Source organism: Colias philodice, chromosome 1 (assembly GCF_061535455.1).
Source record: "Colias philodice isolate Cphi_HAF_F1 chromosome 1, ilColPhil1 Martin Lab GWU primary, whole genome shotgun sequence".
Lineage (NCBI taxonomy): Eukaryota > Metazoa > Arthropoda > Insecta > Lepidoptera > Pieridae > Colias > Colias philodice.
The window spans coordinates 4,987,718-5,006,462 of record NC_143086.1 but is presented as its reverse complement, the minus strand read 5'-3'; the positions used below and the strand labels follow the sequence as shown (position 1 = coordinate 5,006,462).

General features: G+C 35.0%; 1 protein-coding gene and 1 pseudogene across 1 annotated transcript in view; one reads left to right on the top strand and one right to left on the bottom strand.

Moving 5' to 3' along the window:
- Positions 1-17,641, bottom strand: part of Aplip1 (JNK-interacting protein Aplip1) — a 35,725-nt gene extending 18,084 nt beyond the window's left edge. The window contains exons 1-4 of the mRNA XM_089701027.1: positions 17,481-17,641; positions 17,121-17,353; positions 14,655-14,909; positions 676-876 (exon numbers count right to left, since the gene is read on the bottom strand). Of these exons, the coding sequence (XP_089557153.1) occupies positions 676-876; positions 14,655-14,909; positions 17,121-17,353; positions 17,481-17,563 (772 nt within the window). The 5' untranslated portion in view covers positions 17,564-17,641. The remainder of the gene's footprint in view (positions 1-675; positions 877-14,654; positions 14,910-17,120; positions 17,354-17,480) is intronic.
- Positions 4,061-5,609, top strand: LOC149491111 (uncharacterized; annotated as a pseudogene).
- Positions 17,642-18,745: the final 1,104 nt, after the last annotated feature.

The following is an 18,745-nucleotide window of genomic DNA, read 5'->3' as shown; positions in this document are numbered from 1 at the left end:
ATCAAATTTAAAATAAAACCAACTTACTTAATTAATTTGTTCCAATTGTAAGCATTCTTTTTCCTCCAACCTTTATGTTTCTTCTTCTTATTTTCTTTATTGTCCCCATTTGTCTCATTTTGTCTTATCGTGTTGTCACCCTTTTTTACGATTGCGCGAGCGACACAAGTTCCCCGTGTGACAGCCGTAGCGGGAATGACTCGTGCAGCGATCGGGGTAGGAAGGTAAAGGGCGGCTCTCGCTATATTGGCTGGTCGCGCGCTAATTTCAAGTATTTCTTGTTTATTTCAAAACCATCGCATATTTCAAAATTCTAACACGGTAGACGTATAGTTTGTATATTTTATAGTTACTATCCAAAAAGTCGTAACTTTACGTTTGTTATTTTGAAGATGCCAGAGATTAAAAAAAAATAACAATGATAACTTTGTATTTTTTTTCTATCGAGAAAATATCATGGAATCATGTTTCTAAAACGGTAGACGTATTGTGTTACTATTGAACTTTCTTGTCAAGAATTTTCATCACGACAACTTTAATAATATAAAAATTACGAAGGTTTGAAAAGAGCCGTAAATGTTAGAAAAATTAATTCATCACCTTAAGTTAAAAGTTTAAACGTGAAGTAAGACAGAACAACTCGTAACTATTTTATTACCTTAAATAGATTATTACCTTCACACCATAGGTCTTCAGCTTCTTTCTGGACGTAAATAGGATCGCCGATTTCGACCTCTATTTCGTCATGGTGTCTGGGGTTGAACTTATGTAAGCCTCTGTGCGTAGCTTCAAGCATTTCTAGTTGGCTATGTGGGACAGTAGTCATGTTTCCAGCGAAGTTGATGCCGCTAATACTACAACTGGAGGATGGTGACACTGGGAAAGGAAAATAATCATAACTTATGCATTCAAAACAAAAAGAAACATTAAAACTAAGTCCAGTAAAAAAAACCTGCATACAATCACAAATAAAAGCTTAATGGTCTTAGCAGTCCTTCAAAGACTTCCACAAAAAATGCCATTACAATTTTCGCCTTCCGCTTTACCATGAAATAAAGGAAATGCAACCAGATAATGGGATACTTATTACTGATTTTAGAAATTTTAATACACTTGCAGTTGGTGTTTTCTCAGATTCAAAAATTATTTAAAATAAAAGCAATGCGTATATTAATTATTTAAGGATATTTGTTGTAAAAATAAAATTAAGAAAGAAAATTATCTAATGCCGGTTCAAATCAGTCAGTCGGTCGGTCAGATGAAATCAGAAAACGTTATTAAAAGTTAGTTAAAGTACATATCAACGCCACCTATTAGACAACAGTTGTTCTAGTTTAATATTTACACTGCCATCTATTGGGCAATAGCTGTACTAATGCATTCACGGTATACACACTTAAAGTTAAATCTGCTCTCATAGTTCCGTAACTCGACCATAGAGGGCGCGGAAAGGTTTTTTTCGATTTTACCCTCACCGATATCGGTAAACAACATTGTTTTGAATATTTAAGGAATTACGGCGACAATTACAGTATGTCCACACGAGTAAATAAATATTTTAGAGACAGAGCTTCATACAACCTCGCAAATCGGTCAAACTTTAGCTTGACCGCAACCGCTATACCGCTGTATGTGCGGTGAGGCGGGGACCCAGAGCGCCGAGACAAACGTCAAAACATAAAGGAATAGAATCCGCTATTGATATTATACTAATTGACATAAACGTAATATGATGTTTTGCTTAGGATGTGTTCACCCTACCAACGACGACGACGACCACGAACAAAATTTTCATCCAATCGCAATTTAACAAAAAATTGAAATATTTCATATTGAAAAACACGGTATTTTACTATTAACTAGCGACCCGCCCCGGCTTGGCACGGGTGCAATGCTGATACTAAATACACTACAGAAAAACTGTGAACGTTGTATATAAAAACATAGCGGCCCGCTCCGGCTTCGAACGGGTATAAAATATATAGCCGGGCGGCCGGCCGGTACCGCCGCAAACGCTACGTCCCGCAATTTTTAAATCTGTGATATCTTCGAAAATATTCACTTAAATCATACGGTGTAAAGGGCCATATAGATCTATATTAAATGAACAATGTATTCAAGGTATTTAATTGGTTAAGGATAAATGCTGTATTGGTTAAAATCGCTTCGAAAATTAGCCATTATTTGTCGTAAAAAGTAAAAAACAAAAAAGTTATTGTGGGTTATCCATAAGAGATAGACATATACATTATTTTGATAAAACTCGTAGGGTTCAGCCTGCGTTTGCAATGTAAGCGGAAAAAATGTAATTTTTACGACATCACATTAGAAACCTCAAAAATAACAGTACTTCTCCACTATTTATTGCATGTCATTATACACATAAACCTTCCTCTTGAATCACTCTATCTATTAAAAAAAAACCCCATCAAAATCCGTTGCGTAGTTTCAAAGATAGGGACATAGGGACAGAGAAAGCGACTTTGTTTTATACTATGTAGTGATAATCGTTACTTATTGCCCAGTGTGTTTAATACTTATTGCCCAGTGAATAATACTCGTCTGGTATGTCTAAAAAGTCATGAAAATAATTTTTGAAGAACTTTATAGTGATAGACTATTCAAGAATATTCAAAAGCGTGGGAACTCTAAATTAGAGCAAATATTATGTCGTCGGCACACATACAAGTTGTAAACAATAAAATTGTTATATTTTTTATTAATTATTTAAGGCGAAAAAAATTCATAACAATGTTTTGTTTTTCTTAATAATATTATGAGAATGATGATTTATATTATAGTGTTTTAACCTTTTGTTATGTTTGGTAAACTAATAATAATTATTATTGTAACGTAGTTTCACGACTTGAGCTATCGTACGAGTGGCTCAGTGGAACTAACGTGGAGCGTAGATCCGCGGGTCGTAAGTTCAAATCCACACGAATCTCAATGCATTTTTTATAATTATTATCAATATTTTTAAGAAACGTCTGGAAATCCTTATACGATGTCATTGAAAGGACAGTGGTCGTTGAGCAGTGGATCGCGGCACACCGTTTGTCGGTTTAATTTGTTTGAAATAATAATATCATTATATGTATAAGTGTGATTACATATTCTAAGTTTGTGCTATTATTTTCGTGCGAGAAGGGGTAAGTTATAATTTTAGAACTATAATGTTAAGATAATTAAAACTCAAAAGTAAATAAAAACTAAAATTATGTCTTGTTTGTAGCCTGTATGAAACGCCTTCAATCTCGCGATCAAAATTATACGCGTTCGATATCCATGCGACTGATTTTTATTATCTACCTGGAGCTAACTAAAAGGCAGGGATTGGAAGGATCCCGTTCAATAAATAAAATCCTCCTGGCGCCCTCACTAATTTGCTAAGATTACTTAGATATAAGTCTTGTTAAAATTAGTTACGTTAGTTACTACCTACTAGTTATTATCCTCTGGTTAAGTCTAACTGTTTTTTTATAATAAGTATATGTACCTAGTTCTTACTTTTAGTTAAGATTTCTATTGATTGTGTACGTCAATGAAATAAAGCGTTTCCTTCATAATAGCTTAGTTGTTTTGTTTCATATCACCGTGTGCTTAAGAAAAATAACCCATAGCAAAATGGCGCCCAACGTTAAAACAATGGGATTATTTATATTTTATACTCTTAGTATTCTAATTTAACAAAACTGTGCTTGTTATTTTTAATTAGCTAGCGGGTTAATCTCAATAATAGATACTTGATTAATTCGTTTAGTTTTAATTTAGTATTTTAAAATAGTTTAAATACATTATTTTTTGAATACATGTAAGTGCTTAATACTTGTCAAAATAAGATTTCTATTTATTACTATTGTGGATTTGGTGTAATATGTATATTATATGGAAATTATTATTATATAGAAATTTGTTGATCGAATATAAGATTTAGTGTTACATGGATAGTGATCTTTTTATACACACTTATATGTAAATTATTTGAGGATACAACTTATTCTTTCTTGCACGGTTTTTATAAGCGCATTAGATTTTATAGTATACCTACCTTTTAATTATGGATCCAAAGTATTTGTTAAAGGATGAGGTGGAGTTTGAACTCGCGTGCCGTGGATACGTGCATCAAGGGGGCTTAGCCTCAGCATTAAAACTTGTTTTAAAAAAAATGTTACATGTTGAAAATTTAAAACTGGTTTCTTATGAATTAAAAGCACCCAGCCAATGTAGTGAAAATCCTAGTAATGAATTAGATATATGCTCAGATAAATTAGATTGCATTTTACGTTATGTGTCCGAATTAAAAGAAAAACCCGATAAGCAGCTTTATAAACGTTTAGTCTCTCGTTTGATTCATGTGATGAATAGATTAAAATTCATTGAAGCAGCTGAAACATTAGATAAGGAGAAGCACAAAGCTTTGTCTGATAAGGCTGTTATATTACTAAATGATAGGCTAAGGATGATATGGAGGATGATGATAAAATTACTAAGGAAATGAAAGAAATTCTACAAAAATCATTGGGTAAAGAATAAAGATAGTCATAAGATACTTAATGAATTGGATGTTGACGTCATTGGGCCGTCGACATCTAAAGTCCCCTGCGAAACGTATTTAAACAAAGAATGCACTTCGAAAGTAGACTTAGAACAAAAGAGAGTTAGCTTTGCTCATGATGATTTAGGCATTCAATATTTTCATGATAAATTACCGGCGAACGTTTTTAATTCGACGTCAGTAAATGATGCTCAAGTGACCCAAATATTAAGACACAAGTTGGTGCCTATTAGCCAATGGGGTGTTCAGTTCTCGGGCGACACTAGTGTTAGTATTAACGCTTTTATTGAGCGAGTGAATGAATTGAAATATACTAGAAATGCAACGGATGAAGATCTTTGGAGACACGCTATTGATTTTTTTAAGGGAGATGCTTTAATTTGGTTTCGCGCTAATAGAGAATATATAGAAAACTGGAATGAACTAGTCATCTTATTAAAACGTAATTTTCAGTCGCCGTACTATCAAGAAGAATTGCTGGCTGAAGCGAAATCTAGAACACAAGGTTCTAATGAATCTGTAGTTATTTACGTATCCGTCATGCAAAATTTATTTAATAGACTTCCAAACAAAATTTAGGAAATGGAGAAAATAATGATAATTATAAAAAATCTTCAACCGTACTATCAAAGAGCCGTATGTAGGGACGTATTTTCTTCTATTTCCGATTTGATTAATGTTTTGAGAATTTTGGAAAGAACCAAAATTAATTGTGATAACTTCAAAGAACCTAAATCTTCTTATAGATCTATGGAACCGGATTTAGCCTATAAGTCTAGTATTGAAAATAATCACGAGATACATGAAGTAAAAGCTTTAGTTCCAAAGACATATAGTAATAAACCCAGATGTTGGAATTGTCGTGAATCTGGACATTTATTTCGATCTTGTGCAGCGCCCAAGCAACGACTTTTTTGTTATAGATGTGGTCGATTTGGCATTACATCTAAAGAATGTAATTGTATGGGAAACGAGAAAGGGGAAGGGCAAGACACTGCCAACTAACCTTTCCCCTTAGTCGAAACAGTATTGAGTGGCAGAACTGGTTAAATTACGTTCGGCTATTCATGTCACAAGAAGTAATTTCGCCTCTGACCTTTCGGAAGGAGTGTGATAATAGGTCATACGTTTGTATTAACATCCTTGGTAAAAGATTCAGTGTCTTATTGGACTCGGGAGCTACTAGATCCGTGGGTAATTTAAGGTTTATAGAATATTTAAAGGTTGTAAACTTAAAGACGCAGAAACGAGAACCCGTTTACATTTCTACTGCAGATGGAACTAATCACACTCTTTCTGAAATTGTTGATGTACCCATTAAATTTAATAATAAATTTCACGTCATGTCGATATTGGTAATGCCTAATCTGTCTCAAGACCTGATTTTAGGCAAGGACTTCTTTGAATTATTTGATATAGGGTTTACATTTAAAGGTTATGATATAAAAGAGGGTTTACATATTAATACGGTATCATATGAAGAACCAGCAATTATAAGTTAAGAAAATTTAAATGAAAATGAGAAAAAGTCTTTATATGAGGTTATTAATTATATTAAGGAAGAAATTGGGTCAGGATTAGGTAGAACAACAATTCTGAAGCATACAATAGATACCGGTGATAGTAAACCGATATACCAAAAGCAATACAATTTTTCTCCAGTTATTAAGAAAATTATTGAACGTGAACTAGATGAAATGTTAGCCAAGGATGTAGTAGAGCCATCTTACAGTCCTTGGTGTTCTCCAATAGTACTAGTTAAAAAACCAAATGGCTCAAATAGACTTTGTTTAGATAGTAGGCAGTTGAATAAGGTCACTAAAAGAGATACATACCCCTTGCCTAGAGTGGCTTCTATATTAGACAACTTGTGACACTCAAAATTTCTTAGTACTCTGGATCTCAAAACTGCTTTTTGGCAAATTGAACTGGATAAGTGTAGTAAAGAGAAGACAGCATTTGCAGTGCCTGGTCGAGGGTTGTATCATTTTAAAGTAATACCTTTTGGTCTTGTAAATGCATCACAAACACAACAAAGACTCATGGATATTTTGTTTCATGCCTTAGAGGGCAAAGTTTGGACTTATCTGGATGACATTGTTATTTGTTCAGAAACGTTAGAGGAACATCTGAACATTCTAAAACAAGTGTGCAGCATATTAAAAGATGCCGGTTTAACAATAAATATAGAAAAATGCAAATTTGCGCGTTCAAGTATGCGTTTTCTGGGATACATTGTAGATAAAGATGGATTGCGTACTGATCCTGAAAAATTGTCAGCTATTATTAATTTCCCAAGACCTAAAAATTTAAGAGATTTAAAGAGATTTATTGGAATTGCAGGTTGGTATCGAAGGTTTGTTAAAAATTTTGCACTCATTGCAGCACCCCTCCATCAGTTGACAAAAGGGAGAAAATCCAAATCATTTAAGTGGACTGATGAGGCAGATAACGCATTTGTTAAAGTAAAGAAACTCTTAACCACGACGCCAGTGATTTGTTGTCCTGATTTTAATAAACCTTTTATTATTCAATGCGACGCTTCAAATAAAGGTATAGGAGCAGTCTTATGTCAAAAGGTTGACAACGTCGAGAAACCCATAGCTTTTCTTAGTAGAAAACTTAATGAGCGAGAACAATTATATACGACATCGGAAAGAGAACTTTTGAGCATTGTGTATGCTATAGAAAAATTCAGACCGTACATAGATGGATCGCATTTCGCAGTCGTCACTGATCACAGTGCACTAAATACTTAATGTATTATGCATTAAATTCTTTTATATGTAATATATTATAATACGTGTATGTGTGTATATATATTATAGTATAATATTATTATGTCTATATTTTACATTATACTATTAATATTGTATTTATTTTCTTTTCTTCAATTAAAAATATATTATGACGAATAATTGCTCTCGGGGCTCACAGAAAATCGGTGCTGTGACGTTTTTTTTTTTACGTCACAGATGTTCACCGAGTGATTTCCCCTTTTGATGGCATCATGCTTCACAGACTACACACTTCAATGTGTATTTTTAAGTATTGTAGTAGTATTGTAGCATATAATAAGTATTGTATAAATTGTTTTTCATTATGTACGTGTGAGGCTATGTGTCATTAAATAAACGTTTTTTCTTTCTTTCTTTCTTTCTTTCAAATATAAATACTTCATAAAATGAAAGACCCACATGGTAGACTTGCGAGATGGGCCATTAAATTGCAACAGTTCAGTTTCGATATAATCCATAGGCCCGGTAAATCTAACGTTGTTCCTGATGTTTTATCACGATCTATTGATGCCCTTGGAGACTGTATAGAAAGTAACTTTCTCAGCAATTTAGATAAACATAAGGACGAATGGTATAGAAATAAAGTCTTAAAAATTACTAGTGGTAGCGAGGTTCCTAATTGGCAAGTGAGAAATGGGTTATTATATAAGAAAATTCATCTGAAGCAATATCCAGATAAAGTTAACGACTGGAAATTGTACATTCCGCATGCTCTCAGAGGTGATGTTTTGAAACGTTGCCATGATGATGTCACTGCAGGTCATTTGGGAGTACGGAAAACTTTATTTAGAGTAAAACAACATTATTACTGGCCTGACATATTGAAGGATGTTAAGATGTATGTCGGGAAGTGTGAAGTGTGTGCAAGAGCAAAAGTGTCGCAACAATTACCCTTAGGGCATATGGGTAGTCATCGTACAGTCACTAGACCGTGGCAAGTGATTTCATTAGATCTCATGGGACCGTTTCCTAAAAGTAAAAACTGTAACACTATGTTACTTGTCATTACATGCTTATTCAGTAAATTTGTTCTTCTATTTCCGCTACGAACAGGAAAAGCCGATAAGATTTGTGACATTATTGAAAAACAGTTTTTACTGTTTGGAGTGCCTCAAGCGATTATTTCAGATAATGGGAAACAATTTGAATCCCATTTATTTAAGGATTTGATGTCAAAATACAATATCAGTATTTGGTATACGCCCAGTTACCATCCCCAAAGTAACCCAACAGAACGCGTCAATAGAGTTGTTGGCACTATGATCTCAACATATTATATTAATAAAAAAAACATAATGAATGGGATGTACATTTACACAATTTTGGTCATGCCATTAGAACATCGATTCATGAAACAACAGGTTTTACACCATCATACTTATTTCTTGGTAGGGAGACTGCTGTGCCTCCAAAAACCTTAAATTCGAGGGATTCGCAAATAATAGATGTTGACTCTATCGTCATTAAGACCGATAATTATTTGATGGATTTAAAGAGAAGAAGCCAACTTTTTCGCGACGTTGAGCATAAAATTAAGACCTCACATTATAAAAGTTCAAACTTATACAATATTAAACGTGGGCGGGCAAATTTTAACATAGGTGATGTAGTTTGGAAAAGAACTAAGTTGCTTTCTAATGCTAGTAATAAATTTATGGCAAAGTTAGCACCTAAATTTGAAAAAGCCATAATAGTAGCTAAGTTATCAGATAACATCTATCGTCTTAATAATTGTCATGGTAAGTCAATAGGTATTTGGCATGCTAAGGATTTAAAGCCTCTCTGGCGTGAACATAACGCATGCAAGAAATGAGATGCATAAACTATGACATCTCATTTCTTGTGTTGGTTGGGGGAATGTTATGTTTGGTAAACTAATAATAATTGTAACGTAGTTTCACGACTTGAGCTATCGTATGAGTGGCTCAGTGGAACTAACGTGGAGCGTAGATCCGCGGGTCGTAAGTTCAAATCCACACGAATCTCAATGCATTTTTTATAATTATTATCAATATTTTTAAGAAACGTCTGGAAATCCTTATACTTACGATGTCATTGAAAGGACAGTGGTCGTTAAGCAGTGGATCGCGGCACACCGTTTGTCGGTTTAATTTGTTTGAAATAATATCATTATATGTATAAGTGTGATTACATATTCTAAGTTTGTGCTATTATTTTCGTGCGAGAAGGGGTAAGTTATAATTTTAGAACTATAATGTTAAGATAATTAAAACTCAAAAGTAAATAAAAACTAAAATTATGTCTTGTTTGTAGCCTGTATGAAACGCCTTTAATCTCGCGATCAAAATTATACGCGTTCGATATCCATGCGACTGATTTTTATTATCTACCTGGAGCTAACTAAAAGGCAGGGATTGGAAGGATCCCGTTCAATAAATAAAATCCTCCTGGCGCCCTCACTAATTTGCTAAGATTACTTAGATATAAGTCTTGTTAAAATTAGTTACGTTAGTTACTACCTACTAGTTATTATCCTCTGGTTAAGTCTAACTGTTTTTTTTATAATAAGTATATGTACCTCGTTCTTACTTTTAGTTAAGATTTCTATTGATTGTGTACGTCAATGAAATAAAGCGTTTCCTTCATATTAGCTTAGTTGTTTTGTTTCATATCACCGTGTGCTTTTTTAATTTTTTTTTCCAATTTGGATGATGAACGCTCGAACAGCGGCTATGACAGGTATAATCTTCTTAATATAAATACAGGGTGGCCCGTTTATAGTGGTCCAAAAATTTTTTTCAGCTTGAAAGCATCATGAGTACCTAATCATTTAAAACAAACTTTAGTTAAGCGAAAATTTTTTCGAAAAATCCATATTTTGCCGAGAAATTAAAAAAACTACAGAAAAAGTTAAAATAAAAAAAAATGCAGTCTAATTATTTACACAAGATGAGCCTATAGTGCGATAGGTAGGTTATTGCGCTATACCTATACCAAATTTCATTCAATTCGGTCCAGTAGTTTTCATAACAGAGTGGTTTTGTGTCAAAAATATTGAAACTCCGGATTATTTATAAAAAAAATCATAATTTCTAAACCATAAGTTTTCGCTTAACTAAAGTTTGTTTTAAATGATTACTCTGTTACTCATGATGCTCTCAAGCTGAAAAAAATTTTTGGACCACTATAAACGGGCCACCCTGTATAAATCTCGTGTCACAATGTGTGTCCTTAATGGACTCCTAAACCACTAAACCGATTATAATAAAATTCGCACGCCATGTGCAGTTTGATCCAACTTGAGAGATAGGATAGTTTTAACATGCAGGTACCACGGGCGAAGCCGGGGCGGACCGCTAGTAATATTATAATCGTATAATCGTATGTTTATTTTGTCTACCAGAAGTTATTTTACTAATTAGGTACAAGATTTTAGGACTAATATAAAGATTGTTTAGTTGTTTACATTGCCAATTTATAGGTTACATTGACAATATAAAAGTCAGTTTTTCATGCGAAAGTGATGGCAATATTTTATTTCAACACGGCAAATTGTGTTAAAGAATCGTCAACCTTACAAGACAACTGGTTTATACTACTGCTACTACTACTGTGCCTAGCCTTATCCCAGTTCATTTGGGGTCGGCTCTCCTCGTCATTCTTCGCCAGAGACATCGATTCCGGGTCGTCGAGTCATTTACTTGAGCTTTCTTCAGGTCTTTGTTGATAACAGACATCCAAGTTTGTAGAGGTCTACCGCGCTTTTTCGGTCCAGAATTTATGGCCAAGACTCGCTTGGTCATGTGCTCTTCAGGTCTTCTCATCACGTGGCCATACCATTGGAGACGTCTTTCCGACAGCTTCTCTTCAATTGGTCTAATCTTGAAGCTTCCACGGATATGAGTATTTCTCACTTTGTCGGCAAGGGTAACTCCACTCCAGCCCATCTGAGCATTCTCATTTCCACTGCGTGTATTTTTGTCGCATGGGCCTGTTTTATGGGCCAGCATTCACTGCCATAAATGAGAGCTGGGCGGATCGCTGTTTTATATGCCTTCCCTTTCACACGCACTGGCATCCTGTTGTCACAGAGTACGCCGGACAGTTCCCTCCACTTCATCCAGCCCGTGTTGATGCGATTGGTCACGTCTGCGTCAATGGTACCGTTGTTAGATATAACAGAGCCTAGGTATTTAAAATGGTCGACAGTGTTAAGCGGGTGATTTTGAATGTTTATAACCATGATATTTAACGCAGCATTAGTTCCAGTGTTAAAAAGTAATTGTCTTAGGATAATATGGCCATATGGGCTAAAAACCTATAAACCAATATTTTTGAAAAAAAAAAAAAGATATACATACACAAAAAAATAAGACTTATTTAAGGATATGGATTGCAGAAATCTATTTAGGTTATTGGTTCCTATCCGACGACTCGAAGGACCAGATGTACGACTAATAACACAGTAAGCATTTTACTGTTCATACGACATTGACCTTTAAGATTCGGGTCAGATAAACAATGTGAATGAGACATTTGAAAGCCCACAATGTGCTCATACTCCAGATGAATTAAAATCTCCTTTAGAATTGGATATAGATTTGTTTTATAAAATAAGTCCTAACACCACAATCACCATCACCGTCATTGTCAGTATAATCACCAGCAAATATTTTCCCCCTACATTTGCTCACGATGTCTTTCACCGTTACGAGCAGTGTTGATACAAAAAATAAGCAGAAATTTTTAAAATCAATTTTATTAAGCTTTTGCACCGTCTTGAACCATTAAAATTGTCGATTGAGTTACGAGGATTTCACCACTAAGCCAGAACTGCTCGGCTTGAAATATTATTACATTGTCCTTTTCAAGTGGTGTAAATTTTGAAAGCTATATTATCTCATATATCCTCTCCTTTACCATACTTATGTCCTGTTGAGCTAGCGTTCTTGAATTGTCTCCTAGGTTTCTATTGGGTTAGGGTATTTCTAACTAAAGTGTAGCGCCACTCAATGGGAAGCTGGTGTACTAGTTTAATGTTTACATCGCCATCTATTGGGCAATAGTGATATGAATTCACCTAAAGCTTAACTTGCCCTCCTCTATTATACGTAATTGCGATCCTAGAGGGCTCTCTATGATTGCGTAATAGAAATATATGGTTCTGCAACGCGATCATAGAGGGCGTGGAACACAATTTATTGTTTATCGATTAAGCCATCACAAGGACCTTCAGCTAAATTAAATATTAGCGCCACCCTTTAGGAAACAGTTGTACTTGTTTAATGTTTACATCGCCATCTATCTCAACTGTTTATAAACTTGAAGTTCAACCTATCCCTGCAGTTTCGGAATATGACAATAGTGGGCCCTCTATATTCGCGTTTCAGAACTATATAGTTCTGAAATAAGATCATAGAGGGCGCGATATAAAATTTATTGTTTATCGATTAAGCCATCACAAGGACTAAATTTTCAGATAAAGCGCATGTTAGCGCCACCCTTTAGGAGGCAGTTGTACTAGTTTAATGCTTATATCGCCATCTACCTCCACGGTATATAAACTTGAAGTTCAACCTGTCATGTTGCGAGACATGTTAAAAATAATGTACAGTGCCACAAACTTATCTGACCCGGTGGCAAAAACTGGAACTATTCGAACGCCATTTTGAAATGTCACATTTTCACAGAATTTTCATACGGAATATTTTGTATAAATAAGAAGAAATCGACATCAGTGACACAGTCACCGGGTCAGATAAGTTTGTGGCACTATATCTACATATCCCCATACTTTCCCCATCTATCTATCTATCTACCAATCGGTGACATGTCCAATCTGATATTTTGAAACTAGTATTGAACAGTCAGTTATTAGTCTAAGCATTACTTCCTATTATTTTGATATTGGATTCTAAACTCGTAAATTTGCACCAAATTTAATCTTCACGCAGGTACTTTTTGTACTCTATTATCAAAATACTTAAATACCATGTTTTTACGTTAAATTATCAAAACTTGCGACTAACATACAAAAAGGAAAAATTTCTGCATAAACGGCGTTCCTGGGGAGAGCCGTGTGCACGGCAAGCGACCAGTGGTCACGCACACATAAATCGCGTGCTTGTAGTAGTACAACCGATTCGGACAGTTATATTATGAACATTAATAGTCTCTCTTCTGTTTATCTACTCACGTGGTTCACATGCTGCAGTTGCCCGCCGGGATGTTCACATGTGGCGTTTAAACTCGGCGTTTACACGTGGCGTTCACATGCCGCGGTTGCACTTTGGTTAAACGTATCGTTCACACGCGTCGTTCACACGAATCGCGAATTCATGCGCTGCGGAAGCGCGCGGCGCCTGCGCGCAGCGGTAGCGCGCGGCGTCCTCGCGCTGCAATTCCGCGCGGTACTCACACGCGTCGTTCACTCGCGTCGTTCGCAAGCGGCGGTCGCTCGCAGGGTCTACTCGCATCGTTCACGCGCGACGTTCACGCGCACGCGACATTCACGCGCGACGTTCACGCGCACGCGTCATTCACGCGCGACGTTCACACGCACGCGACGTTCGCGCGCGTCTTATTCGCACGGCGGTTGCACGCGACGGTTATTCGGAGCCGTTTCTCGCATCGTTAGATGGTGAAACAGCGTTAGCGGGTCGAGGTTTTTAACAGGATTAGAGTTAGGTCTATTGAAGAAATTTATACGAGCTCATCGGCTCCATTAAACCACAACGGTATGGTCCGTTAGTATTTTTTCTATAAACTTCGCTAAATTCAAGTTGGATCCAAATCAGTTCGGTAGTCTTGGACGTTTCTTTACAATTAGTGTCTTCAGATTATAAATATTATGGAGACTAAGCTCTCATAACGTGAATTGAAGTTTTTATGTTTGTAGGTCCACAATGTTAATTTTGTATTTGTTTGTATGATATTTTTGTTTCTATGCCAATATGATTGTACACGAAATGGATGTATTTTTATGGTCTTCATAATATTAAGTATTGGTATGATGTAATTTATGTATTTTATCTCCCATGATTAAAGCTTAGTTTATGTTTCCTTGATTTTATGCTATCATGTTGTCATGTTTTCATAATATAACTATATTTTATGCTTCTAGATTGTATACTCCTTGTATGCAGGTTTCTTTCTTAAAAAATACAACATATCAACAGCAGTCACAACTTATCACTAAATAAATCCTCTATATTTGAATCTCTACGATCAGTGCACCAAAATGACAACTGTATGTTGAAGTGTTTATCAAGAGCTCGTAATTAAAGAAGTCCTTATGAATGTGTGTTCTTCAACTGAAATAAGCTTCTAGCCCTTACCATTTTGCTGTAGCGGCGTCGGCGAGAGGCTCTTTGGCCCCGTGTCAATGGGTGAATGAGCTGTACTGTGCCCGCTGTCCACATCGCCAAGGCTCTGCAGTCTTTCGGAGTCAGGACTGGAGTCTTCATCCAAGAGATAGCCACACTTGAGCACCAGTAAAGGTCGCCCTTGGCCCCCTGGTCGTACAAGAAGGCCAGTTAATGCTCCTAGTTCGTCAGCGAGCGAGGCCGGTTGACTACCTGGCACTAAGTTCGCTGAAAAACCAAAATAGTCTAAGAAATTGCACGGGAAGAAGAAGATGCTGAAAAAGTTTTTTTTGGGTATGCAATCAATGATGCTTGGTCGCAAATTGTTGAAGTATTTTGCTTCATTACTTATATCAATGTATTTATTGAGCATAAATGTTTTATCCAAACTATTAACTAAGCCATACCTATTTGTACAATTTCCTTAGTTACGGCGCGTCGCAAAACAAAATGGCAACCCGTGTTCAATACATGTTATGAAATCTAAACTCATTATCAGTAAAATGGGTTTTGGTAGGACCAAGGAACTTATAATTACAACGAGGAGATTGAAAATGTGAGATTTCATCTCAGCTCCGCGCAAAATCAACAAGTGGGCGCAAATCAATATTACATCAAAGCAAAACGGCGCACATCATCGCTACAATTTCACGTGTGAAGTTTTATGCAAATCATACTTCAGGTTGTATATGTATTGATTTTCAGTAAAATTTATAATTTTTTTGGGAATGTTGAATGTTGAATGATTTTGGTAACTAGGGAGATTCTATTTGTGCGATGTTTTCATAAATATATTGGAATATATAATTCTTAAAATTTCTGTCCAAAAATAGAAAAGTATAGGTATTCGTATGATTAGGTTTGACGAAACCGATGAAACAATAAAAATTCTATTGAAAATGCCGACATAATTGACATGACTGAAATATTAAACAAAGGCTAAAACGAAATGAGATCTAAGTACACTAGATTATGTTTTATTTAAATCAGGTAGCTTTCAATAACCCATTGCGATAAAGAAGTCTTGCTTTGATTGTAAAAAGATTACCTCAATTGTATTTAGCCGCAAAAGCTTCATATTATTAATTAGGTTTATAACTGCTTAAGAATTCAGTTTAGTTTATAAACTAATTATATTTAGTTGAGTTAAATCCAAATAATTTACTAATCCGTACCTATTTTCCATAGTGGCATCGCTTCACAAAAGACGATGGCACAAACATATTTAAAATATGAATGTCCAAACTAATTACTAAGAAAATTGCTCTAAATTAGTTGTTGGGACAACTAACGAGCACCTATAAGCGCGAGAAAATGCGTATACGAGATATAAATCTTCTCCGATACAGTTTACTTCAACAAGTGGGCGTGAATCAATATTCCATCGGAAGCGAAATGGCGAATATCAAACTTAAGGTTGTCTCTCTGTATTGATTTCGTGTAAAATTTTCTTATGAGTGGAAAATTCCAAATTTGACTGCCGCGCCCTTGGTAACAAAGATGTCGACGGAAAATTTCAGAACTTTCCATGTACGAATTTAAATGGAATCAAAAAACAGAAAAAATACATTCCTATCATTAGATTAAACGATGTTACCGAAACTGATCAACTAATCATTTGATAAATTTGTAGCAAATTATGATATAAGTTCTATGATTGAAACAATAAAAAATGTCTAGAACATAACATAATATAGGCTAGATTGTTTATTTTAGATAAGGTGCCCTTTGATAGCCTATCGGAATGAGTAACTCATATAGGAGATGAAGCCTAAGCCTTCAACTTCAAGAGTAAATTGCATAATAGAATAAGAAAGCGATTATCTTTACATAATATGTTACTGTTTTGCATTACTCGCCTCGTTAAGCAATTTTATAGTACTCTTCGATATAAACTAAAGCATACCTGATTAATAGGAAGTTAAAATATAAGGGAGGCCATTTTGCAAGGATTTTCTGAAGTACTTTTGTGTAATAGTGATAATGTTATTACACAAACACCTTATACTGTTCTTTTAAATCATAATGAGAATATATTCACAGTAATATTCTTGGTAATTATGGATACGGATCCATAAACGTTTGCACCTATAAGTCTATCGCGACGGGTCGACCATTACTAGCCAGAGCACGTATTGATTTTGGCTATCCCTATAGGAAATATTAGAGTTGGCAATAAATTTTATCTTGTCTATGTACGTCAAGGGTTGCATAAATTATATATTTCAAAAATCTACCAAAAATTATTTTATCTATTCCCAAATGTTACTGTATGATAAAAACACATTTTTAAAAGACATTGCATTGCATTTATACCAAGAAAACATAAATTTCATAAATAATAACATACCATTGCTAGAGCGCAGGTGCTAAAATGAAATCGCTAGCTTCGATATTATGCCAAAAATGACTGGTGACAACATTAAAAATAATACTTACGTTTCCTATTTTTCGGTATTTCAGGTAGTTTTCTTCGTCTTCTTTCGCCGTTTGTGAATGTTTGGTGTCGGGGGCTGCGTTGTGCATCTGTTACATCAGGTTGAGCGACAGGCGATGCATCGGAGGTTGTCTTTACCCCGTCCGTATCGCCAACACACACTTTCTCTTCTTCAGGTGATTCCTCACTCTTGGATGAAGGTGATTCATCCTCAAATCCAACATTTGGCACTAATCTAAAACAAACATCACTTCAGTACTTGAACACTTATGGAAAACATGGAGTCACTCGAGACAATGTCGCGGCGTGTTCGAGGGAAGGTAGCGAGGCGGCCGGAAATTTATATGAAAACGTAAACTTACGAGTAAAAAGGCGTCGGGGCCTTAATGTGTTGTGGTAATTTATCAAATACACGGCGAAATTCTTCAAACTCGCTGTCGGCCATATCGCTACACCGGATTGTTCAACATAGAGGGAGTCCTAGTCCCTGTATCGACCCTAATGACTGGGGTTGGTAGAAAGAATCAGCACTGCGCATGTATCCGAGCGCTGCGCGCGCATGTTAACCCTCCACACTTTGCTCTTTATAATATAAGGGTCTATTTGAACCTGTGTTATGAATCAGAGGGCTAACCCAAATTAGATGACAAACTTGATGAATGGACTGCGGTGTATTTTGGGCATGTTTATCTGTAGAGGAAAAAAGTTCTTTTTATTACGCAAATGACTATTGTTTGTCGCTTATAAAGGAAAGAGTTATTCTTGTTTCATAAGTTTTTAATTGAAATATATTTTTTAAGATTATGTCTTACGAAACTTTTAGAACAATAGATAATACATATCTTTGAACATGATATTTATCTATAAAGAAAAAAATACATGATTAGGTAATTTAATATTGAGGTATAATAATATAAATTATTAGTATAATATACGAGGGTTATATACAAATATCTTTTGATGTAAATAAACAAATATTTATATAGATATTATACAAATAAAAAATAACTTTGTAAAAGAAAACAAAAAGGATATTTTTATAGCCTTCATACAAATTGAAACCAACACATTTTCTTATTGTTTTTAAAGAAGCACATAAGATAGACCTACTAACAAAAATTACAAACGTAAAAGTTTTTCAGAATGTATGCATGTATGATTTTATGGCTCGCGTGTTCGGTGCAAAATAAGTCGCAGGAAAAATCGTAAATAAGGCAGCTTGAATTTGTTTTCTAAATTCACAATATCACGCGGCTAAAAACCGCGGCGGTTTAGCCGTAGTGTGAACTAGGCCTTAAAGAATGACAAGTGAAGTTTGGGGTTATGTTAAAGGGCTACTAAATATAAGTAACAATATACCTACATAATATTTAAAATATTTATTAGATAATTATTACATATTTGAAAAAAGAAACTAGGTAAATGTTATTTTGTTATTTGCAAAAAAGCACTAAAAATATCAAAATATTTCTCCTGGAATATTAAAATTGCTTGCTACATACCATATTAAAAAACAGCATATTTATTTGCAATAGGGTATTTTCGATTAAAATAATTTTACTTTACATAGTCACGGCTAATCGCGGTCAGATCTTGACTGATATCAGTCTTTTGTTTCACAAATCAC